This window comes from Sebastes umbrosus, chromosome 6 (assembly GCF_015220745.1).
Source record: "Sebastes umbrosus isolate fSebUmb1 chromosome 6, fSebUmb1.pri, whole genome shotgun sequence".
Lineage (NCBI taxonomy): Eukaryota > Metazoa > Chordata > Actinopteri > Perciformes > Sebastidae > Sebastes > Sebastes umbrosus.
The window spans coordinates 23,205,555-23,231,171 of record NC_051274.1 but is presented as its reverse complement, the minus strand read 5'-3'; the positions used below and the strand labels follow the sequence as shown (position 1 = coordinate 23,231,171).

The window sequence follows — 25,617 nt, the reverse complement described above, 5'->3', positions numbered from 1 at the left end:
CTGCTTATTTTTGTTATAGGTTACTATAATATCCCTGGTTCCAACTGCACTAAATATCCCAACAAACAATGCCTTATTGATTGATACACTAAACATTGTGGCAACCAAAGAGCTGGTTAGCTGTATATTTGCAGTCTTTTTCCTTAATATGTGTCTAATATGGATATATTTCTGTGGTCTTACCAGGTACACAGACATGGAGAGCGAGGACTACCCGTTTTTCCAGGGCTTGGTGTACTTGTTGGAGAATGATGTGTCCACGCTGGGCTATGAGCTGACATTCAGCACAGAGGTTGGTGTCTGTTCTCTGAATGTTTCAATTAGCTTCAAGTGGAAAATTGATTCTAATGCTGTATCCTCTCCTTAACTGTTGAAATTGGGATTTGGCCTCAAGGGTTTTAACCCCAAATGCTTTATGCTCTCATATAATGAGTGCTGCAAAAAGTGTAATTTGCAATCTGAATTCCTTAAAATACTGTTAATGGATACCATCTGTGACTCGCAGCAAAATATTAAGCTGAAATGAGTGATGGTGAAAGTCTGCATGTTCTCTGTCTGTGTAGGTCCAGGAGTTTGGAGTGTGTGAAGTGAGAGACCTCAAGCCAAATGGAGCCAATATCCTGGTCACAGAGGAAAACAAAAAGGAGTATGTGCACCTGGTATGCCAGATGAAGATGACAGGTGAGATTGTGGTTCTTTTACCAAATATTGAATTTCCCATTACCAGTAGGGCTGTAATAAGGCCCAGTATTATTGACAAAAACAATTTGTCAAAGCAAATGGGTTAATCTATATCTTTTAATCAACGGATGTAATTTAAAATCTTCAGGGTGTATGTATGAAAGATCTCATTCTCAGTGGTGCACAATGAAAGCACTAGGTGGCAGCACTTTAACATTTTGAACTGATCAATATTCAGCGGAGAGCTAAAGGTTTTTCTCTTCGGAAGATGTCTGATTTATCATAAGCAGCAGCCTCCAGCTGCTTAAATACATTATTCAGTAAAGATTTGAATTTTCAGCTGCTTAACTGAAAAAAAAATAGCCACCAGATTAATTGATAGAATAACGTTCATTGCATGAAAAATAAAGAATATTCTGACTGCTACAGAAAGATCCCTGACTTGTGTTTATATTTTTTTTAGGTGCAATCCGCAAGCAGCTGGCAGCCTTCCTTGAGGGATTCTATGAGATCATCCCCAAGAGGCTGATCTCCATCTTCACTGAGCAGGAGCTGGAGCTGCTCATCTCTGGCCTGCCCACTATTGACATCGATGATCTGAAGGCCAACACTGAATATCACAAATACCAGTCCAGCTCCATCCAGGTATGGATCATTAAACATGTGTACAACATTATCATTTAAATGTCTACCCACTTCTACATATATATATATATATATATATATAAGAGAATTGGGTATGTTGAGAGATGGCAACACCAAATCCAGGAGATTTCCTGATTTCTTCATTTGACTTTTATTTCCATGTTAATTCTCAGTGCAGAATGTGGGCTCATTTCTAGCTCAGTAGAGCTGACGTAGCCACATTTTATTTGTGGAGGTGAACTTTTTTCCCCCAGACAGAAAAAAAACAGACAAAACTATATTGGGACACATTTATTACTCAGAATCAGAAATACTGGGGACATTACATTTGCTCTTACATAGACAAAAAGAAATGTAAGAACCTAGAAATAAAGGAGTATGTACTATGTAAATTATGTACATAATGCTACAATATATGACAAAGTACATGTAGAGAAATATAAGCAAGTGAGAATATAAGAAATATGTACAAATATTTGCATTCAGATCTACAATATATATAGCCACAATGCAAATAAGTAAATACAAAATCCTGAGAAGTGGGATCTATTAAGTTTGTTAAATAAAAATGCAAGAATGGTATGAATAATAATCAATTAAGAGCATTTCTAGAAATGTACAGTATAACTGCAGTATTAATGACAAGAGTATTGTACAGTTGAATTATTGTACAGTTGAGTTAACTCAGTATTGCAACTCAACTGCTTTTGTCTTGTGTTTCTATTTTTATTTTTTACTCTAGATCCAGTGGTTCTGGAGGGCCTTGCGGTCCTTTGACCAGGCAGACCGGGCAAAGTTCCTACAGTTTGTCACCGGCACGTCCAAGGTTCCCCTCCAGGGTTTTGCCGCTCTGGAGGGCATGAACGGCATCCAGAAGTTCCAGATCCACCGTGACGATCGCTCCACTGACCGCCTGCCATCTGCTCATACCTGGTACACACAGCAAATTTGCAAGGCATACATAATCAGAACAATCTAATTGTGAAAATGTAACTTTAATTTGACATTCTTTCTCTTTTTCCCACCCTCAGCTTTAACCAGCTGGACCTCCCAGCTTATGAGAGCTATGAGAAGCTGAGACATATGCTGCTGTTGGCCATTCAGGAATGCTCAGAGGGATTCGGACTGGCTTAAACTATGAGACTCTTAACACACACACACAGACATGCATACAGACACTTGATTTAGATTTGCCTACTCCTGACACATTCACACTGATAACCTTTGAACGCACGCACACACTATCATAGACGTTACTGGATTACTTGTTGAATGGCCTAGACTTACTGGTTTCTATTCCATATAAAACAGATAAAACCAGCAAGTGAAACGGACTGTTTGACATTGCGTACAACACAGAGAGCCTCATGTTGACACAATTGTGTCTCCCTTCCCAATGTAATGGCAAATGCAAGAGCGGATTCAGAGGATAAAACATGGACTAATATAAGAGACGTTTTCTTCATTTAGTTTGATTTCTCTGTACAAAAGGTTTGGGAGTTTATTATGTTTAATCTTTTTTGTTCTCTGGCTGTGTAAAAAGAAAAAAGAGAATGTTGTTTGAACAGGATGGTTATAAAACCTTTGGGGAAAAAAAATGTTGGTGGTTTCTTGTTGCAAATTTGTGACCTCACAAGCCTTGACGATGGGGAACCTTTTTATCGGGGGTATATGAACAACTTGAGAAGTTTTGGAGATATTCACAAAAATGCACTTTTCAAAGTTTTGTGGCATTTTTAAGGAAGGATGGTACAAAAAAAATGAAGAGAAAACCTGAAGGAGATAAAAAAAAAAAAGTTAACCATAAATTCTAGAGTATTTTTGGCTATTAAATCGCTGACCCAGCCTTGAGCCTTTGAATCAGAGTGGAATAACTACATGAATAAATGCATAAAATTGCGTCCATTGTCTCTTTTAACAGTGTTTTAATCATTACTTGCAGTGAATTCATTTCATCGAAATTGAATGTGTTAAATCTGTGTGTAATCACACCAAAGTACTAGTTAATTATTGGATAATTTCAATAGAAAATATTTTCTATTGTCAGTATTTTGATTGTCAGTTTATTAAGCGAGTCCCCAATGATGCTGTGACAAGTGAAATCAATCTCACAGTCTACACCGACATTGATCCCAGCGGTGAATCAGACAAACTGTCCCTCATGACAAAATCAATCAAGTACAGTAACAACGTGTAATGACTGATGCCATCCTAGAGCACATAGCTCATGTGCTGCACAAAGCCTTTAGGTTTAAACAATCAGTTGAGAGCATAAAAGGAGCTCATTGCATTCATTCACTGGGCTAGTATGCCCTTCAGTCTGAAACAATTGTTTTTACCCTTGATTATGTCACACTGTTAATTACTGAAAAACTGAAGATGACACAGCACTGACTTGAATTTTGTATTTGCGTGAATTTAAATTTTAACTGAGGGTGTTGCACAGACTTCATCTGTTCATGTTCATGCAACACATCATGGATGGAAATTGACAGCAGACATTTTGGCATGTCCTAGCAGAAAAAGCACAGGCGTTAATTGATAACATTAAAAACGACTATATGTCTTTTTGTTCCAGGGTCCTGGTATTGTGTATGTCAATTTGATTCACCTGTGCTTTTCCTGCTATGACAAGTCAAAATATCTGCAGTGATAAATATCTATTAATTGCTTTAGTTTTGACTAGATGAAGACCGAAAGTGAAGGTGTGATTTGCCTGTTTCTAGATTTGAAGTAAAGGGACTAAGAGCTCCAGGATTGGGTTACATAAACTATTGGTAAATTTGTTTACATTAATCCTTCCTAGTTTCCAAGTTCTCAATAACCACTAATTTAGCTAAATTACTTAATCTGGTTTGCACAATTAAAACTTAAAAAATAAATCTAAGCCAGCTAATAAAGACTAGTCATGTAAATTGGTTGCAAGGAGACATCTGTAGCATTGTAAGCTGATCCCACAATTATCGCGTGATCTCGCAATCATCGCGAGAATCCACCTGCAGTGGTCCAATCAAAAGGAATCAACTAAACAGGTGGTAACATTGCGAAACAATAACAGTTTAAGGGAATTACTCGATTTAATAAGCTTAACACCAGTTGCCAAATGTTTGTAAATGTAGGTATGACTTTCTTTTATTCATATTATGCATATATACTTTGATAAATGTGTGCAGTTTAGAAAGAGAGGAAAATATCACACTAAGAATACTGATGCCAGCTAGTCATCTTAGTCTGACATTTTTTGATTTTAGGTATATTAGTTTTATGTAGTATAAGGTTAACTAACAGAATTTTGAAGTGTCAGGTCAGATATGTCGGCTTAAAGGTTGACCCTTTCCTAAATATTAGCAAACTTGTGACAGCTACACTAATCTCTATGTAAGAACTACAGGCCTGAGGGAAGACCCACTAAAGTGCTTTAGTTTTCCAGATACCCCTACAGGAGATAGAACAAAGCACAACAATGATTTTCATATTCTCTAAGGTCTTCCATATATGAAATGGATTCTTGTATAAAAATATTTTACTGCAAAAGTGGTTAAATTGACAGATATTGTGACATAACCCATAAATAAAAAAAGTGCAAAATGAAGCCAGGCCGAATGGGAGATGGTACACCAAAGCTCATGTAATTTTATAATGCATGCTCTGATTGATCCCACATTTGATGTGATAATGGCCAGGGGGTTCTTCTACATGTGTGAAGAAACAGAATGTGAATATATTGATGCATTTAGGAAATACAGTACTACAAACAAGTACAATAAGCGGAAGTATCAAATTTGAAGGTCTATGATGAATTGAATTGATGAATTTTAGTAGGCTTTGGCTGGGTTTGTCCTAGAAACACCAATAAGAGTTTTCTGGAACGGTATGGCTGCTCTGAATCCAGCAATATATGATATGTAACTGTAGCAGGTATGGTCAATGGTCTACATTAAGAAATGTATCACGTGTTCCAAGCATGAAATGGGGGTAAATGGCATATCTGCAGTCAATAGATACTTATTAATATACTTAAATCAGAGAGAAATAGTTACACACCAGTTATTGAAAGTTTTGTATCAACTTAAATTTAAGGAGTAGATATATGTTCTTGATGCAATTGCAAGTAATAATTTGCACTTAAACTTTTAAGTAAGGGATAATGTACAGCGAGCCGGTCATTGTTGTGGAATAAACCCTGACAGGGCGATGTGGCACCCCGATGCAAAGCATCGCCCTGAAGGGGTTTATTTCACAACAATGACCCACTAGCTGTACATTATCCTGCTTATTACACGGCTAATTACTTCAGAAATCAATAATTTGACACAAAAATGGTCCTCAAGAGTCCGAGATCAGAACTGCGCGCATAGCAACGGTCTGTTTAACATAGCAACGGTCTGTTATAAATGAACCTGCTCTATATGAAAAGTGTCTTTAGATAACTTCTGTTATGATTTGACGCTATATAAATACCTTGAATTGATTACATTACTCAGAACATGTTGCTTGAAAGCATCTTCAGTCGGGGAGTTGTACCGCAACACGTTCTCATCCCAACTCGTCATACGGACGCTTTGTCAGACCTCTCTGCGTCACTTTTTGGTTGCAATAAACACGTGCTTGACATTGTGAATTAAACAAAACCCTTGCTTAGGTTTAAGAAAAAACATCATGGTTGAGCTTAAAATAACTTTTTGTACAGTCAAAACTGGCATGCCGTTGTGAACACGGGACACGAACGAAGAGCTGATTGTAACGTTAAAGTGACACTTAACACACGGAACAGCGGTCTCCTGGATGAAAGCCCTGTGTTTGTTGGACCCATCCACTTTCTCGCCCGCCCTGTGTGTCTTTTTCACTCTTTAAACTACGTCACCAAAGCACTTTTTCTGAGTGTTTACTGTTGCCGCGGATGAGTTTACATTGTAGATAATGGCCCAGTGTGTCTCATACCGGCGCTAAAGGGTGACTTGTGCGATAATATCGAACGCCGACGGAAGTGAAAAAGCATTGATATTTGATGTTCTGGGAATGAGAACAGGCTGTGGGCCAGATACTGATATATCGGTTGTGGATGCCAAACTTCCTCATCAGCTCATCAAGGGTAGTGCATGGACTAGCACCCTCTAGTCTGCCCGTGTCGGAGGTTTTTCAACCAATTTAGCGTGTTCAATCAGTGGTGGAAATTACTCTGATTGGCTGTTCAGTTTAAACGAATCAGTGCACGAAAAGAGAAACAGAAGTGAGGAAAGCAAGCCAACGAGTAAAGTCAAGAGGACAAACACTGAAGACTCTTCTCATTTTTCATCTTCATCTCATCTGATCATTCCAATATACGGATATTTTCACAGCAACATGAACATCTGGAATGAAGCGTAAGTGGTGAGTGAGAGTGGTGTGAAAATAGTCGGCAGACGCTGCTTAGTTTCATGTGCGTATCATAACGGCTTGTATATCCACCGTCCTGGGTTCTCCTATTTATCTTTTTGAATAATGAATACAGACTACCGCCACCTGCTGGTTTGGAGAGTTAATTCATCTCACACAGGCGCAGAACGTACGTGCTAACTGTAGTTTTTGCAGTGTGTTCAAATGCAACTTGTCGGCCAAGAAAAAAACAACATGAGGCAACGCAACAGTCTGCCTCATCGTTGCTAGTTCTTTGATGTCAGCTTGGTGTATCTGGGCCTTAAGGCTGCATCTTTGTTTAGTACAGATCTTCCTCCAGATGCTCTCACCTAGGTCGCTGAATGTCTGAAAGTGGGAGTTGTGGAGACCCTGCAGAAGAGCCATGCCATCAATGACGTATGCAGATGGTTCCTCTGAATTCGGTATTCAGAGTTCTCATCCCAACTCGTCATACGAGTTGGGATGAGAACGTGTTGCGGTACAACTCCCCGACTGAAGATGCTTTCAAGCAACATGTTCTGAGAGCAATGTATTCAATTCAATGTATTTATATAGCGTCAAATCATAACAGAAGTTATCTAAAGACACTTTTCATATAGAGCAGGTCTAGACCATACTCTATCAGCCAGCAATGTGGCGTCATAGCCATCTTCCAAAGGCACTTCTCTGGAATCCCATTGGAAAAGAATAGACAGTCAGAAGAAGGATCCATGAGGCCACGTTCTTCCAGAGACCAGCGGCTCCACAAAAGCTCAGAAACATCCCACACCCATACTGCAGTGATGAAATTCAAATGCATTTCTCAGTGTGAACTGAGTTTTGCTTGTGCACCTTTCCTGAGTGTCCAAACATGACACCAAATTATTACTTGCAATTGCATCAAGAACATTTATCTACTCCTTAAATTAAAGTTGATACAAAACTTTCAATAACTGGTGTGTAACTATTTCTCCCTGATTTAAGTGTATTAATAAGTATCTATTGACTGCAGATATGCCATTTACCCCCATTTCATGCTTGGAACATGTGATACATTTCTTAATGTAGACCATTGACCATACCTGCTACAGTTACATATCATGTATTGCTGGATTCAGAGCAGCCATACCGTTCCAGAAAACTCTTATTGGTGTTTCTAGGACAATCCCAGCCAAAGCTACCTAAAAGTAAATGAATACATTCATCATAGACCTTCAAATTTGATACTTCTGCTTATTGTACTTGTGTGTTTGTAGTACTGTATTTCCTCAATGCATCAATATATTCACATTCTGTTTCTTCACACACGTAGAAGAACCCCCTGGCCATTATCACATCAAATGTGGGATCAATCAGAGCATGCATTATGAAATTACATGAGCTTTGGTGTACCATCTCCCATTCGGCCTGGCTTCATTTTGTGTTTTTTTTTTATTTATGGGTTATGTCACAATATCTGTCAATTTAACCACTTTTGCAGTAAAATATTTTTATACAAGAATCCATTTCATATATGGGAGACCTAAGAGATTATAAAACACATTGTTGTGCTTTGTTCTATATCTGGTAGGGGTATCTCGAAAACTAAAGCACTTTAGTGGGTCTTCCCTCAGGCCTATTCTTGGAAATGGACTTGAATCCAAAGTTTACTTGAAACCACTTCATGCTAAGAGGTTAATAGAAAACTTGTTCACACCCTGTAACACTCCTTGTTTTCATTCAGAAAAATGTCAAAGGGATTTTAAAGGTGATTATTTTTCTTTGCTCTGTGTAACCACAATACACAGTTAAATAATACTTCTCTGTTCTGCCTCTCTGGGTTTCTGTCCCCCCTGTTGGGCTCTTCGCCCCTCCACTAAAGCGCCCTTGCATGTCTGCAGTTTGCACCTGTCGTTCCCTGTTTCTCTCTCAATCCTCCCCTGTGTATCCATCTTCTTTTACCTGCTCTTGCGTGGTGAATTTGTTCCACTTGAGGACCCCCTACAACAGTGGAAATCGAATCCCCACCACCACCACTATTGCAGGTGTAACATTCCTGCTTCTTTGACCCTCCCCCCACCCCAAACTGCAAACCCACACACTAGAATAGGGAGCCTCCATGTCTGATTTGGTGTGTGCTGAGGCGTGATAAATGAAATTACAGTGCTGTCATGCAGGGATTTTAGACCCCACACTAAGCCCTGGTTTTACAGTGCATTGGCTGGCCAGGTTTTTGGCCCCTTTACCCCCCATCATGTATGAAGCACAGATGCAATTTTCTGTTGGCCACGCTTGATTTACATATTCTGTAAGCATCTGTTGCTGCGTGGAGGCTTTGATTTGCAATTAAAGACGAAAAAGTAATTAAGTCATGCTGGGAATTTGACTAGCAAAAGATTTCACAATACATTTCCTCACAAATGGGTTAACCTTTCTGCTACTCAGGGGGGATTTTAGATTTCCCTGTCGAAAGAAATTCTGTGGCAACTTTAGCTGAATATCTTTTCTGTGACTGTCTGCTGGAGATGAAGATGTCAGAGGTGCTGCTAAATGAGCTGTTGCAATGCACTGTGGTGGCCCCTCCACTGGGTGGGGATCATCAGACTACACAGAGTGAACAGGATGCTCCCTGTCACGCTTCCTCCACGTCAGTGCATTTTGGTTTCCAGTAAAGTCACTCTGATGTTTTTCCATTTCATGCTCCGGGAACAATTTAGGGGTGACTGTTGCAAGAATTGAAATGATTTGTGTGTTCGTGGCCAACGGTGCCTTTAGTCTGCGTGTGAGTAACAGTGTGACAAATTCAGAATTTGTCAGACTATAGTACCTCAGCTTACAATATGATGAATAAACAGCTAGTGAAGAGTGTGTTGACTATATAAAAAAAAACAAGAACTTGTTGGTAGTAAACACAGTGCACTGATAACAGTGATCCGTCCTCGTCTGTGGTAGTGGAGCTGGGGAGGAAATGAAGGCCGGTGGAGCTGATTAATAATGACTACTTTGCGTATGAGCCAGAAAGCTTCCAGCCTTTTAATGCTGCTGTCCTCAGTGTCTCTGGAATAAATCACAATATTACAGCCGCTCACAGGGCAAAATGATAAAAGGCTTCTTTCGCTCAGAGCCCAAATGGGCAAAGGGACAAAATCAGTTCATTAGAGTAATTGGTTTAATGTTTCTAATTAGCTAGAGAGATATTTATACTGAATGAAATTGATGATAGTGCTTAACCCTTTCTTTGCAGAATCCATCATCATCCACTTCTGCCTCCTTCCCGGTTTCTTGAAGCACCAGAAGGGAAAAGGTAAGACTTGGTGAATATTAATTGGCTTCACACTGGCTTCATTTGCAGAAGAAACCAGTTAGCAGTGTTGCTATTTACAGGGTGTGAGCACCACTCTTGACAGCTTTGTCATTGTTTCTCCCCATTAATTCAGTGTGGTTTATTCATGATAGATGTTCCAAATATAAACATATCCCTGTGGATTGTGAACTTGATAATCAGACTCATTCTGCTGTCATGATGTTGTCACACATTTCTACTCTTGGAAAGTCTCGCAGCGAAATGTTGTGCTCTCAAATGTATAGATAAAGGAGAAGCTTGACATATCAAGTCGGACAGGAACAGCCCTCAGTTTTGACAGCAGTGTGACGGGCTGGGGAGGGTGTTATGTTCTGTTGTGAATCTGTCGGGTTTGTCATCACCTCTTGATTAAGCTTTCTCTGCTCTGCCTGTGAGGACGAGGACCGGGGAGGAGAGCCAGAAGACTTTACTGTAGTGACAAATGCCTTCGCATTGTCTTTCAGGTACTGATATATGTGTGCATCTGTGTGTCTTTAAAGGAGGAGTGTAGAGAGCCAGCTGTGGAGAAAGTCGGGCTCAGGTGGGAGCTCGTCAGCTGGCCTTTGGTCACAGACACATGCGCTGAGACCGCCGAGTCCAGACCCAAACCAGAAGTGACAGTCTGTCTACTGTAAAGGTCATAGTCTTTATTACCTCTGAGCTTCCAAGTATCTGTGGTCGCTATCTATTTACCACATTGCATCTGCAGTCCCCCTCCCCTTCAAGCTTCTCCCTCACCTCCCATCAGCGGCACAGCAGTGGGCACCTTGTGGCATTTCAGAGGAGCTAAGCCACTGCCAGAAATTCAGCCCTGTCATATCACAGATCATGTAATGCGGTCAACTACCGAAGGTTATCTTTTTTAGAGAAGTAATATTGAGCCGCCGACCGAAGATGTAATAAAACAGGAGGCAATAACTGCAGTGAGATTTGATGGGCCCATTTGAAATAAACAGCTTATTTATCTGTAAATATAGCAGGGAAATGCTCACAGTGGACTCCTCCTGGGTGACACTTTCATGGCTACCTCATTACACTGTATTAAAAAATGCAAATCATGGGATGATGTAATTCCTTCATGGTGCATTGTAATACACGATAAAGGACAGCAAAGGGTCATTTCTATTATTAGAGGGGAAGAAAAGCCTTGAAATGAAAGGCCTTAAACTAGTTAACTTCACAGTCACTGTTTTGCACAGTGCCAAGTTCTATGCAAAACCTCGATTTGAATATCAATGATGAAAATTTGACTATACATAATCTGCAAATTGCCATTTCCCCTCTGACTGGCTGCCCTCATTATGATTCTCCGTCGACAACAACAACAACAACAACAACAACTTATCTTTGATGGTGCTCTAACCTTTGGCGTGCCACTGCACATTTGTCTTGAGGCTGACACATTGCTATTTACATGCAGTTAACATGCTTAATGAGATGCGTTCTGGTGAGTGAAGTGCTGGTCATATCTGGCAGCCGGGCCACTCTAAGCATGGCAGGAAACTAAATCAGAGTCATTTCCCGTCAATTAGCGAGTGATTAACGGCAGGTCAGAGACGGCTGGCTGACCTTCTGGCCACCTAATGACTTTAACTGGATCAATGGATCTCCAATCGCCGGCCACATCAGCAACCGTGCAGTCAGTGGACAGGCCCTGTAGGGGCAGAGAGTTGTTGAATCTACCTCTGACACTTCTCACTCTTGTTCTATCGTTGGCCTGTCACCTCTCGCTTTCACTCTGTAAAACTGTCACATCAAAGCTTTTTTTTTTTCCCTCTTCTCCCCACCCGTACTGTTGGCTCTCTCACTGCTATCTTTTTATCTGTGTCTGTCACTCTCTGTAGCTCCAAGCACTTCTTCAACACTCTCAACACGTTCTCACTTTCTTATACTTTCTTTTAACCCTGTGTTACCTGCACAATCCAGAGCAGCAGTCCAGCAGACGAGAGCGGGAACAAATAGTTCCTTTTTTTATTATATTCATTTTCTATTTAATTATTTTATAAAAAAAATAGCACATAATGTCCACCACAAGTTCTCAGAGCCATCGAGTCTTTTTCACAGCAGGCATTTTGACTTGTCACAGCAGGAAAAGCACCGGTGTTAACATTAACGCTGGCTCTGTTCTATTCAATTGTCCCAGTAAGCCGTGACACTAAGCCTGCATGATTTTCTATTGATCAACCAATCAATCTTGTTACTTCTTTCCTCCTAAAGGCACTAGGACCTCACCAGCACACCCACTGGCCTGACGTACAATGTTAGACTACCAACACGTTCTCATCCCAACTCGTCACATACCGCCGCTTTGTCACACCCATGCGCGTCACTTTAGGATTAGGCAACAAAACCACTATAGTTATAGGAAAAAAACGACATGGTTGGGCTTAAAACTACCATGTTTGTACAGTGAAAATGACACTGAATGTTGTGAACACGGGACACGAACGAACAGCTGATTGTAACGTGACGCACAGGACATGAACAGTGGCTTCCTTTTAGAAAACCTTTTGTTTGTTGGATAACATCCACCTCCGCTCCCACCTGCCCGCTGTGTATTTTTGCTTTTTAAACTATGTCACCACACTCCCGGCGCCCTTCCTCGGCGTGTTTATTGTTGTCGCCATTGGGTTTACAATGTAGTTAATGGAACGCCCGGTGCGTTTCGCTAATGGCCGTGACAAAGCCGCGGTATTTGACGCCCTGGGATTGAGAATGGGCTGAGACCACTAATGTAATGACAGCGTCTTCCCAGCTGGAAAATGAATCAGGCTGCAAATAAACTCTTGCTGCCAGGGGGATGTTGATTTTTTTTAGGGTTTTAGAGCAACAAGAGCATTTTATTTTGACAACACTGAGGAGAGGGTACTTTAATGTGACCCCTTTTTACTCTGTTATAAAGAATAATGGGCAGCTTTGACCTACAGGTTATGTGCTTTATTTAATAATGCAGAAGCAGACTTTAAAAACTGGTACAAATGTATCAAATGGAACAAACCACAATGGAAGAACCTATAATAAATCTGATTATTGAATATCTGTCCCTTTCTTAACCGTAAATCTGTACTTACAACCTCCAGACAGTTGAATAATAAAGCTGGTCTTGGATCAATGTCAAAAACTTGTAAGTAAAACAGGAGTTTGGAGAGTAAATCTCTCTTTTCATAGCAGTCCTGTGTCTGGGTTGGATTTTGGATAAACATTGTGGGATGGAATACTGAAGAGAGAGATGGACTGAAAGGTCTATTTTTGTTCTTTCTTTCTTTCTTTCTTTCTTTTTGACAAGAGCCTGCAGTTGGAACCCTTCTGCAGGTGAAGGCTAATGTAGTCTCCACTGCCCCACTCAGGTGAAGCGTACAGGCTAAGGGGCGAAACGCTTGTGACCCTGAGATACCTGCTGAAGATAAAGAAGGGTTCCCAGCAATGTGAATGCTCTGACCACCCTTCAACCAATGAATACTATTTAGAGGAGGATCTTGCAACACCATGTCCTAAGTTGCTCCTGCTGTTTCTGATTATAGCAAAGAATCTCTGATGTTTCTTTCACCATCTGTCTTTTTTTCCTGTTGTGTTCATTTTCTGTAATTCCCTCTTACTATGCCTTGGTCCTGGAACTGCTTACACCATGAACCACATTTCTTTGCCAATCATTATTGGCCACAACTTTAATACTCATCACTGATTTTTCATAAATTAGGAATTTAGTTGTCTTTTTCCTCGGCCATCTGTTTCCACTCAGCTTCCCCTTCGTATTGTCCATCTGCTCAAAGTTCCCCTTTCTTTACTGTTGCAATACACGCAGTAAAGATACGTTATTTTTTCTCATGCACATTTATTTATTACTCATACTCTGTTTATTGTCTTTTTTGTTCATTTTGAAGAAACTGAAAAAATATTCACAAAAAAATAATAACGCAACTTTCTTGGTAGAGAAACTTAACCAACATAGCATTATATATAAAGCTAATAATATAATACTAATAATAAATACAAAGTAATTGTAGATAAGGGGAATCTAAAAAAAATAAATCAAACACAAGCAAAAAAAAAAACTCCCATACAGATAAACATACATACACATCAACAAGAAACAAAAGAAATCATATATGTATATATAAGTAGAAATATGAGTGTCATAATATCTAATATAGTATCATATGATGGGAGTGGACAAATATGCTTGCTTTTTGCAAACAATATATGTATATATTTATTATTGGAAATCAGTTAACAACACAAAACAATGACAAATTTTGTCCAGAATTCCTCACAGGTACTGCATTTAAAAAAAAAAAAATAATGCTCAAATCACAACATGGAAAACTGCAGCCCAACAGGCAACAACAGCTGTCAGTGTGCTGACTTGACTATGACTTGCCCCAAACTGCATGTGATTATCATAAATTATCCCATTTTCATTCACATATCTTGAGGTCAGAGGTCAAGTGACCCTCTTGAAAATCGCCATGACAGCTCAGTATCTTCACTCTAGCTTTAAAACTCAGCCCGTTACATCCTAAAAATCGCAAGTTGCGTTAATGCATTAAAAAAGATTAGTGGCATTAAAATAAATTTGACAGCCCTATATATATGTATAAATGCGTTTATGTACCTGTATGTATATGTATAAGCGTATATATGTATATGTGTGTGTGTATATATGTATACATATACATATGTGTGTGTGTGTGTGTGTGTGTTTACACATGTATATTTATACACCGAAGGACTTTTAGCTAATTTTCTTCTTCTAGAGATCCAGAGAGCCTTTAAGGACATGACAACACTGTTTTTGTATTTCTTTTGGACACCTGTCTGTATATATTTATGTTTCCACCACAGCGTCCTCTATGACACAGTATCCTCTTATCCCTTCCTGCTTTAATCTGTTTCCATCTCAGTACTTGTTTCCCTCTCTCTCTGAACCTCCACACCCATACTGCAGCCATTTACTATATTGCCTCTGTCTCCTCGCATTTTAAGCTGATGGACTTCTCTCTCTCTTTCTCTCTCTCTCTCTTTCTCTCACTCTCTCTGTCTTTTGCTGACTGCATCTGTTTTTCCTGCAGCTCTGGACATTTAAGTTGTTCATTCATATCCTTCCCTTCTCTCTCTCTCTCTCTCTCTCCCTCTCCCTCTCCCTCTCGCTCCACGCCCCCGTCTTCCTCCTCATATATCATTCCATCTCTCCTGCCAGTCTGCAAGCTGACTCACCTACAGTCAAGTCGGGAGGAAAGAAAATGAGCACAGAGCTTTTGCAAGGGCAAGTAAGAAGCCTCTCACAGATGAATGGTTTTGAGTGAAGGCCCGGCCAGTAGCTACTGTATGAGGGAGTGACAGCTGAGGTAAATGTCTCCTCACTGATAAGTTTATACTTCAGAGGTCAGCGAGGCGGGTCTACTCTCCTGTTTGAGTTTCTCTTTAGCGTGAAACTTTGGCTATGAGGAGGTGGAACAATGAGAAAGAGACAGGAGAGACATTATCTCCATTGATTGGTCTGCGTGAGACTTCCTTCAAGCTAGACGCTTATTTTCCTCCATCTTCCACTTGTAACTGCCTCCTAAATATTACAGTGTTGGTTTATGTTTTAATTGCTTGGTCTGAGCAGAGGCCGGGGAGATGAAATGACTCACAGTGGTTCCGATTGAGAATCACCTTGACTATTAAGTCTTAATAACTTTCTGTTGATAAAGTAAAAATCCAGTTTCCTCACCGCAAAATCACCCTTATATTGCAATAGATAGTTCTTAAAGTTCGCAGCCCACATGGACTTACAAGACACCAAAAAAGTATTGTTGCAGTGATGAAGACATAAGCGTAACTTCTCACATTACATTGCAAACAAAGAACTCTACAAATAAAATCTGCCACTGAAAAGGTTCCCTTCCAAAAACCCAGTTACGTTTTTTTTAAATCATTCATCCGGAAGAACTCATTAGAAATTGGAAACATTTTACTAAAATGTGTAGTCCTTAAAGGGCCAGTGTGTATTCTTTTGGGTGTCTATTACCAGAAATGGAATATAATATTAACTATAACTATGTTTTCATTAGTGTATAATCACCTGAAACTAAGAATCGTTGTGTTTTCGTTAGCTTATAATGAGCCCTTCATATCTATAGTACATAGGGAGCGGGTCCTCTTCACGGAGTCCGTCATGTTGCTCTGCCATGTTTCTACAGTAGCCCAAAACCGACAAACCAAACACTGGCTTTAGAGAGAGCCTTTTGCGTTTTTATGTCACCTGAAGGCCACTTGCGACACGCTTGTGAAACTGCGGTAACGTGAGCCACAAAGTGCAAAACCGTGGTACCGCCAGCTGCCGTCTGACTTCCGTTGCTCCTAAAGTAGTGTTATTATGGTAAGGATGGCCTCTGAGTGAGGCGAACGGAGTTACCACGATTTTGCGCTCGGTGGCTCATGTTACCGCAGTCTTGGAAAGGGAGGAGTGAGCGGAGATGTTGGTTGCAATCTGCAACCACACTGCTAGATGTCACCAAATCCTAAACACTGTACCTTTAAATCATCATATTAATACAATACAAACATGAAATGAAAGTCTTCTCTCTGCAGGGAGACCAGTAAATCTGCCTGTTTTTGTTTTTTGCTCTTTTGCTTAAAATCTAGTTGTGCTCTCTATTTCTAGATCAACTGGTTCCCCTACTGTCCTAAGAAATAAAAACCACCACCTTTCTCTTCATTCCTGACTGTTCATAGTCTGTTTCAAAAATTAAACTGATTTAATGTTTTAATGTTAAAAAAACAACAATTGTATGCGATTCCAGATTAATCAATCATTGTCATGTTCTTCTCCAATCTCACATCAGGTTTTTGTCTCCGCTCCTGGCGTCCATCCAGCCACAGTTTTGACCCTGAACTCTCAGCCTTTCTTCAGCCACCCAGCCTCTCCTGAGGATAATGGCAGAGGTTCTCACCTATCTAAACTGGCGTCATCCATCATTATTCCCATGCTGTCTGCTCCCGTGGCAGCTTTTGTCTGCATGCCTGGCATATCCTCGGGCACCGGTGGCAGATGGGCACGCTGGCACCCTCAGGTTGGAAAGGCACAAAGAAAAACTCCAGCAGCTCAGTGGGAACCGGGTTTTCTGACTGGACATGGTGCTGCCCCAATTACCTGAATTGCTATGAGTACTTTATTTTTAGGAACAAGTTTGGAATGAGGGTGTATGTGTCCTCGTTTGTTGCTTAATTCGACCTTTGTCTTTCTTTCTCTTCTCTCATTTCAGGCACAGATCAAAATTGATTTGTACATCATTTCTTGGAGGGGTCAACGCTCTCCAGTCTACAGCTGAGTGAGTATGTTGTAATTTAACTGAACTCTACAGTATTTATCAAGTACACACTGAAAAATAAGAATCGTTTTGTCTTCATTACGTTAGAATGAGCTGTTTATATCTACATACGGAGCGGGTCCTATTCATGGAGCCAGCCGCCATGTTTCTACAGTAGCCCAGAACGGATGAACCAAACACTGGCTCTAGAGAGGGACATTCTTGTTTCACGTTTTCGCGTCGGCGAAAGTTCTCCTACACGCTTGACACACGGGAGACGTTTCACTTGGTTGCAATCTGCAACTTCACCGCTAGATGCCTCCAAATCCTACACACTGCACTTTTAACATTGCTAATTGTTAAAAGCAGAACATGCTAATTAGCACTAAACACAAAGTACACCTAAGTTGGATTGAAGCGTCAGTAGTTTTGCAGGTATTTGGTCATAAACCAAACGGAAATTTCAGAGGATCTCCAAAGTAAATTGATCCTGAGGGGAACATTAATGTCTGAATCAAACTGCATAGCAATCGATCCAACAGTTGTCGAGACATTTCATTCAAAGCCATAAATGTCAGCCTCATTGTGGCGCTATAGCAAAAGTCAGGGGATCACCAAAGTCAGTAGGATTCATCACCAAAGTTAAGTCATCCTGACAGGCCGACATTGTCATCCAGAGAGCCACACCGCTAATGTGGCTAATATCATAGTGAACAGAAACACACACTAAAAGCAATCATGTATTTATAGTATTTGCAGTGTTTGTTTCTACTTAATACTTGTACAGGGTCCCTCACAAATTTAATAGAATAAAAAAGTAAATATATGTAAAAAAAAAAGATTAATCTTAAGACACTTTTTGAAATATATGTCAAAGTCCTAACAGAGAGGGGTAAATTCTTCAACAGTCTGCAGGCAGCAGTGGGAAAAGCTCAGTGAGTTTTGGATTTTAAGAGAGTGTGGAATTGAAAAGAGTGATTGTTTAGAGGATCTAAGGGGTTTTGGAGGTGGAATAGGGACTTGGGAGGTTTAAAATACAAACTGGCGCCAGTCCATGCATTGCTTTAAAAGAAACTAAAAGAAGATTCACTTTTGTAATCGCTGGGTTTTGGATGAGCTGGAGGGGAAATAAGGACAAACGACTGACATAAATTCACAGATGCAAAGTGGTAAAAGCATGTACTATAAAACAAGACATCTGTAGATCTCTATCATCATGCGTGTTGGATAACAGTCACCCGATGACATTCATCTTGTCACAACAGCAAATACAGCCAGACAACCCGTGGATTACACAGCTCTTTATTACCCTGAAATCTCTGCATCTCGTCAACCCGACCCCCCCCAGATAAGAGACGGCAGTACTCCCTGACACATTTTTATTCACCAGCGTTACGTAATATTCATCCCAGTCATGCCTTTGATTATAATGAACTGAAGCCCAGTCCATGTCTTAGTGGCAGAATGAATTAAAAGAGCTTATGGAAGTTGAGCCCAGCGGAGCGTAGAGATTACCGCCACAAAACCTCCTACGGCCATTATTTCACCTTTGTAGTCTATTAGCTCCTGGATTGGTGCAGGAGGAGAAGAGAGAAGAAGGGCTGGCGGGCCATAGGCTATGTGCTCTATGCTAATGTACAATATGCATTATTATGGCTGAATATAAGAGCAGTAATAAGAGCAGCTGGACCTACTTATCCACACTGTAGACAGGGAGGAAGAGGAGGACAGAGAGGACAGGAAGGAGGAGGAAGGGGGTACAATAAAGGAATGGTCAGAATCCACAGAGAGTGAGGTGAAGAGAGAGCGAGGGAGGGAACAGAGGAGGAGGCAGAGAAGAAGGGTGATGTCACCTCTAACAGGCAGCCAATGAGAGTCAGGGTGGGAGAGAGAGAGCGGCCGGAGGAGGGTGTGTTTTTCTATCACTGCAGCATCAGCAGAGAGGAGAGGTGCACAATCAATTTCACAGAGAAGAGCAAGAAAAGGCACAAGTAGATAAGGAAGAGAGGAGGGGGAAAAAAAAAGACGCAGGGAGTTGCCAGAGGAAAGGGACATCACTGAGAAGGTAAGAGGATGTTTTCGTGATGAGACGGACAGTTTGTCATTAAACAGAATGAGAGCGTGAGAGAGCTGGTGAGCAGATTAATTAGGTGGTTAGGTGGAGGTGGCTTGTTATGAAATCGCACCTTTGCCTCATCTACAACTGGCAGTAAAACACGACCGTCTGGTTTATGTAAATCACTTTAACAGCTCATTTTTTTAATATCTTCCCTTTGGGAATTTGTCCTGTTCCCATCCGGTGTGTTGATGTTTAGGAAAACTATGACATTTGAAAAAAACACTAATTAGACAAATTTCAAAACACGTCTTTATTTCAGGGGTAGTGGGGGTTGTGGTTGATTATGCTCCACTGTAACACCGCATTACTTTGAACTGTGAAAAGAAATGTTGAAGCCAGGTGTCGTGGATAACCTGTTGGTGCAGATTACTTTTAGAGGAAATGTTTTTTCTTCCGCTTCTGTGTATTTATCTTGTCGATTGAGCATTCAGTGCATTGCATGCAACAGGGTCTCCTCTGACATTAATATTGAATATACAGCAGCTCTGTGGGCCATTGTACTGCCTCACTGAACACTTTATTGGCCAGATTATTTTACAATGTGTTGTTATCTATGTTTATAGAAAAACTAAATGTCATTTGGATTACTTGTCTAAAAAAAAACATGATTTTTAGTTTGTGTTTTTTTGAATAACTGAAAAGTGTATTGAACTGCACCTTAAATCTGTTGCATTACTATACATCTGTTGCTTTACAATTCCCTACCAAATATGAAAAATATATAATGCAAATATACTTTAAATCTGCTCCTTTGCATTTCATTTTGCATTGTGCATTTTTCTGCAAACCGGTGGTAATTTCTCAGGCAGATTAAATGCTTTGCCTCTCCTTCTGCTTTGCTACTTAAATATGAATATTCGGTTCCCCTCCCCCAGCTAATAGCCGAGTGGCTTAATGTTAAGTACTGCCCATGATTGCAATGTGCTGCTACGATATTCATTGATGTGGAGGATGAAACTCAGCTGCACGGTGAACAGCACAGCGGAGCAGACTACAACAATTTTCTAGTCTACCAATCTTATCTCCTGCAGCTGCATTGGGTCTGTGTTTTTTTTGCCAGAGCAGGGTAACCTGAAACTACAGACCTTTGAGGGAAGAAAGAGAAGGAATCTAAACAAGAACTGGAGGAGGGAAAGAAAGATTCAGATATCAACAGGAGACAGAGAGCGAGAGAGATATTTATCCGGTGGAGATATCAGGGGAAGTGAAAAAAAGGGTGGGGCAGCGCTCGCAGCAGACTGTGTGGAGGTGTGCCCATGAGAAAGGAGGCACTCACCTGGCTGTATGCCACACAGCTGCCTGCTGTCAGCCTCTGCGGCCTGTTACACATCTGTTCTACCCAACGGCAGGAAAAAGACAATGTTCCTCCAGTTGTGTTAATCATGTAGAAAACTGTACGGCCAAAAGCAGCAGCTGAAGGCTGAAGGTTTGGTCTGCAGGTTGTTTATGGTGTTTTGATGATGAGTATATCTTTGTGCATCTGCTCATAACACGCACTCCTATCCTAAAGATTTGACCAGATTCACAAAGATATGATCAGATGTACAAAGATATGTATGGTGGCTCATATCATGTGAGTGCATGTGTGTGGTAGTGATGTACTGAACCTGCTCCCTCCCTCCCTCCCTCGCTCTATGCCTCAGTAGCCTGCAGCTTGTCCCAGATGAACCCAGTCAGGGGACTGGAGGGGAGGGACGGCATTGCGCCTGACAATGACTTGTTACCATCTGTACAACATCCATAAACATACTGCACTGCACACATTCACACAATAGATCAAGATGCAGCTGCTGCTGAAGAGGGCGTGTTGGAGTGAATGAGTATGTGCGTGTGTGCATCCTCTCCGTGGCAGCAAGGCCCCAGAGACCTACTGCTGGTCACATTATCATACTATTTAATGCAGTGGGGTTTGTATGGCAGCGGCAGCCGGATCTCTCTATAGACGACGTTGGGAGCTGCTAGTGTGTAGCAGGGATGTTGTTGATGTCGGAGTAGCTGGATAGACTCGGAGTGTATGATTACCCCCGCTACAGTATGGTGCAGAATGTAATCTCCCCTCGGACACGGGCTGGTTAATTGAGCTGTTCCACAAAGAGATGGATGGAAACGGGGATTTATGTGAGGAGAGAGGGACAGGGATCTGGAATGAAAAGAGTCAGCAACATAGGAAAGAGAAGAAGGTGGACTTCCTTTTGAAACACAAAGCACTTTGCATCCTTTAATGCATGTTCACTGCTATAGGTATTGAAGAGAGTAGAGAGAGAGAGAAGGGGGGGATCAAGTAGGATATAGAAAAGGGCAAGGTCACACGGGAGGATGGGCAGTAGCAAGAAGGGAACCATAGAAACGAAAGATTAAAAGGAGGATTCTGATTACGGTTGACGAAGATTATGAGAGAAAAGCCCCGCAATGTGTGGTCTGATATTTATGCTTTTGAATTTTTATGGGATGATAACGTCAGAGGCTGGCCTGTTTCCAAATGCCTTCAGTCCTGCAGTTGAAGTGGAGAGCTGGTGTTGTGTGGGAGGAGAGGAGTGTTAGGAGCAACTCCGGGGAAGAGCAGTGCTGCGCTGGCCCTTCGCTCCTAAGCCACCTGTTATTGCCTCAGGGCACCTTTGCTAGTCATCCTGCTCGCACACATAAACACATCTGCACAGGCACAACTTCTGCAACACACACAAACAAACGCTCTGCAAACACACGCTGCAGAGATCGTGTTGCAGTGCGCCAAATTAACGATTCTCTAATGTTGCCTCCCTGGCCTGATTACTTAAGCGTCTGCTACTGATCAAAGAGCGCGCTCACCACTTTCTGGGGATTCAGCCATTAAAGCAGCGACGGGGTAAAATAAGGGTTAAGAGAGAGAGCTATCTCTTAGACTGAAGTGTCAACAATAACCGTCTCATCTCTGGTTTCCTTTTTATCCTCCTTTGAGAATAACAGTTGTAAAGTTACAAACTCAAAATCGCAGATTCAAAGGCTTGCGAGGCGAACTCCCTCGACTTATCTTTTCCAGCGTGCGTGCGCCTTTTTGATGCCGTGCATGTGTGTGCGCACCTTCAGGATGCTGTCAAGATGGAGAGTCGGTCCCCTCCCCGCCCCTCCCTGGCTGCAGCTCGGAGGCTGTTTGATTTAGACGGTGCAGATGGGAGTCAGCCCACTGGGTGTCAAGTGGGGGATCGTGTAGACATGCTGTCAGGGTTTGGTGGAGAATACATTGTGGTGATTTAGGGAGCTAAGGGTCAGATGGATTGACAGGCCAGCCACGGGTAAATGATTATAGAGAATTGAGGAGGAGGGAAGGAGGGCAGCAAAAGGGGAGAATGAAATTTGCAGAGGTGAAATGAGGCAGGCAGGTAGGAAAACCTGAAGATGGAAAGGATTGATTTAAAAGGCAGCAGGATGGCACAGAGATGGTGAAAAGATAAAGGCTGCTATAGAAGATGAGACAAAGTGGAAGAAGACTGTCGTGGCAATTTCTCTGAGCCACCTTGTTCCAGTCATCATTTAAGAGTCCTGTTCTCTCTTCTTAGACAGATAGAGCAGACCTTTAAACCTACATTTTTCTTTTCCTGCCTGTATCTCTATTCTTCCCCCTCCTTTTCCCGCCATGCAGTGTTGTGGTATCACTTGTCGTATCAGTATTTACGCAGAGGTGGACAGAGATGCCCACATGGGGGTCTTAATCAAACTAATGACTGAGACTCTTGTTAGCCTTCCCAGAAAAAGACAAAGACTCATAAATCCAGCCCTATTATACGATTGGAGCTGTGATGGAGAATAGGGCACAAATAGAGGCGTCATGTATGGAAATGAATTTCAATTTGGCAGAGTGAATTACCTTATTACAGCTTTCACAAGTGATGGTATGAGAGAAGAGAAATTGAAGAATTCCCCCGGGTGGCAAATATGATATTGGCGTTTAAAATTACAAAACTGGAACCCCATAGTGGATATTGCTTGAAACCAGGAGAGAAATTAATTACTGCCAAAACCAATAATGAAATTGGAGGCCCCAGATGTTGTAGACAATATCTCAAAATGAGGGAATTAAAAAAGCAGTATCACTTTTTTATTATTATTGTGGAAAGAAATGTCTAATTCTAATTCCTTCAGTCCACATTGTTTACAATAAAGAACCAGACTGGAAAGCAGCAAAGCAATAAATCTACACATAAGACTGAATATGAATGAGGGGAGATACGAAGCTCCTTGTCTGACCTTCTCTTTGCCTCCTTGATGCTGTCCTCTTGCTTTTTTCTGTCTCCGACAAAATTATGTCTTTGTCTCTGCGAAACACAGAATTCCCCTAAGCGTCAGTCCATCTGGACCCCAGTCAGCTCCGTCAGAAAGGCTTTATTGTGCACATCAGTGACTATAATTGGACTAAATTGACCCTCTGTCCAGTGTGTTTCCCGACTGCATCTATGAAGTAGTCTGTTGATTGTCAGAGATGCTTCTCTGAGCATTTGTGTGCGTGCATGACTCACCATTAACAGTGGCCGGCATTAGATGATCTCATGAATGAATTAACTATACATGAAATACCAATGTTGGGTTATTGCCTTTCATTATTGAAAGATAAAGTCACGTGTCTGATGGCCACATTGATGAGACACAGTAAGTAAGTCTAAGTTTAATAATGGCTTCTGGGTAAAATAGCTTCATGCTTTTATTTTTGCTTCTCATTATTTCCTCTATAAAGCTCGTCCTCATTTAATTTAATACAGAAGCTTTTAGTTAATGCTCATCTTTTTCAAAATCCTTGTAATGATTTATGACTTAGTCCCTAAAGATTTGATCAGAAACTAAATCAGACACTAATTTAAAAAATAAAATAAAATAAAAAATATGATCTTTATTCTTTTTGTTGTTAAGACAATAAAGCCTATTGAACTGAATTATTATTATCATTTGTACCCTCAATTTTTTCTAACATTAGCTGTGTGGCAGGACTACAGATGTAGGTTAAAAGTCGCTAAGTTATCGATCAACCTCCGTTATTCTGCCTTTAGGTACTTTTGGAAATTCCAATATAGCAAATTTAGCACATATAAGCTAATAAGTTTAATTGTTATATTAGCTGGTTTATTTGTTAAGGACAATATCTGAGAGAACTGTGACCATATTATGGTAGTATACCATTCTGGCTTTGATTACATTGCAGGCTGTTTATTTTAAGGGGACATGACAGCATTGGTTTACTAATTTATTGATTTGTTGCTGAGAGGCCAGCTGCATTTTTAATGAAACTTGGGGGCACGATGTATCTCAGGGCCGTAGGATACTTCAGCACCGTTGCTTTGCTCTAAGTTACATCATACTGCTCTACTAAGCTTTCTTTTTTCAACACTGTTGGAATTTATTCTTCACCTGTTCTCTGCTTCCCCTTGACAAATGTCTTTGGCATGACTTTGATTCTGAGCTCAGGTTTTTCTCCTTTGCCAAAAAATGGTTTATTCTGATACTTACAGGTGCGTCTATTGCACAGGTAGGCCTAGTATTTGACGGTCAATACTGAATGTTTTGTGTGGAGGCTGCAAGTCACCAAAGTCGAGGAAGTTCTCCTGAAAAACATTACATTTTGGCACTGAAGCACTATCATGGATGTATAAAGAGAACTAGATACAGCGTTCGAGGCGGGGCCTCATTCATTCCTATGAAAGTTGCTCGGTGACGCATGAAGCAAAAAAAGCTTGACTTCCGAGTACTAAGTACCCGGATCTTCCAGCAATCTTCCAAATCCATTGGGTCTATAGAGCAGGTGCTGTAGCGTTTCCTATAACTCCGCCTCCCAGCCCTCGCTCCAGCCTCAGTTTTGGTCTCATTCACATGAACCAAGGAAGGAAAATAATGCTGTATTCAGCTATTAGTGCGTTTTAAAACTTTTAGGACGTAATGATTTAATTAAGGGCTATTCAAGTGTTCGTACTGGGAAGTTGGTTTACCTAAAAAAAAATTATCCTCTGAGTTACAGAGGTCTTTTTCCCAATGTAAGTCTATGGGAAAAGGTCTTTTTGGGCCCAATGGCATAACGTGACGGACTCAGAAGTTGGAATTCCACCGTTTGGCCACAGCGGAAATTTGCTTCAAATGCAGTCTTTAAATTGCGCTGAGAAGATGGGAAACAGTGTTTGGTGTGTTGCAGCCAAGAGACACATAGTCAGGAGAGCAAACATACA

At 41.0% G+C, this 25,617-nt stretch overlaps 2 protein-coding genes and 1 long non-coding RNA gene across 21 annotated transcripts in view; all 3 read left to right on the top strand.

The window, feature by feature from the left end:
• huwe1 (HECT, UBA and WWE domain containing E3 ubiquitin protein ligase 1) overlaps window positions 1–3,226 on the top strand; it is a 48,543-nt gene extending 45,317 nt beyond the window's left edge. For all 17 annotated transcript variants that reach the window (XM_037774006.1, XM_037773997.1, XM_037773994.1 and 14 more), the window contains 5 exons: window positions 187–292; window positions 564–681; window positions 1,145–1,326; window positions 2,069–2,259; window positions 2,358–3,226. In XM_037774006.1, the coding sequence (XP_037629934.1) occupies window positions 187–292; window positions 564–681; window positions 1,145–1,326; window positions 2,069–2,259; window positions 2,358–2,460 (700 nt within the window). In that variant the 3' untranslated portion in view covers window positions 2,461–3,226. The remainder of the gene's footprint in view (window positions 1–186; window positions 293–563; window positions 682–1,144; window positions 1,327–2,068; window positions 2,260–2,357) is intronic.
• LOC119490573 overlaps window positions 1–25,617 on the top strand; it is an 839,978-nt gene that overhangs the window by 288,669 nt on the left and 525,692 nt on the right. The window lies entirely within an intron of this gene.
• Window positions 19,225–25,617, top strand: part of l1cama (L1 cell adhesion molecule, paralog a) — a 44,653-nt gene continuing 38,260 nt past the window's right edge. For all 3 annotated transcript variants that reach the window (XM_037774020.1, XM_037774019.1, XM_037774018.1), the window contains exon 1: window positions 19,225–19,381. The gene's annotated coding sequence lies outside the window, so the exon portion shown is untranslated. The remainder of the gene's footprint in view (window positions 19,382–25,617) is intronic.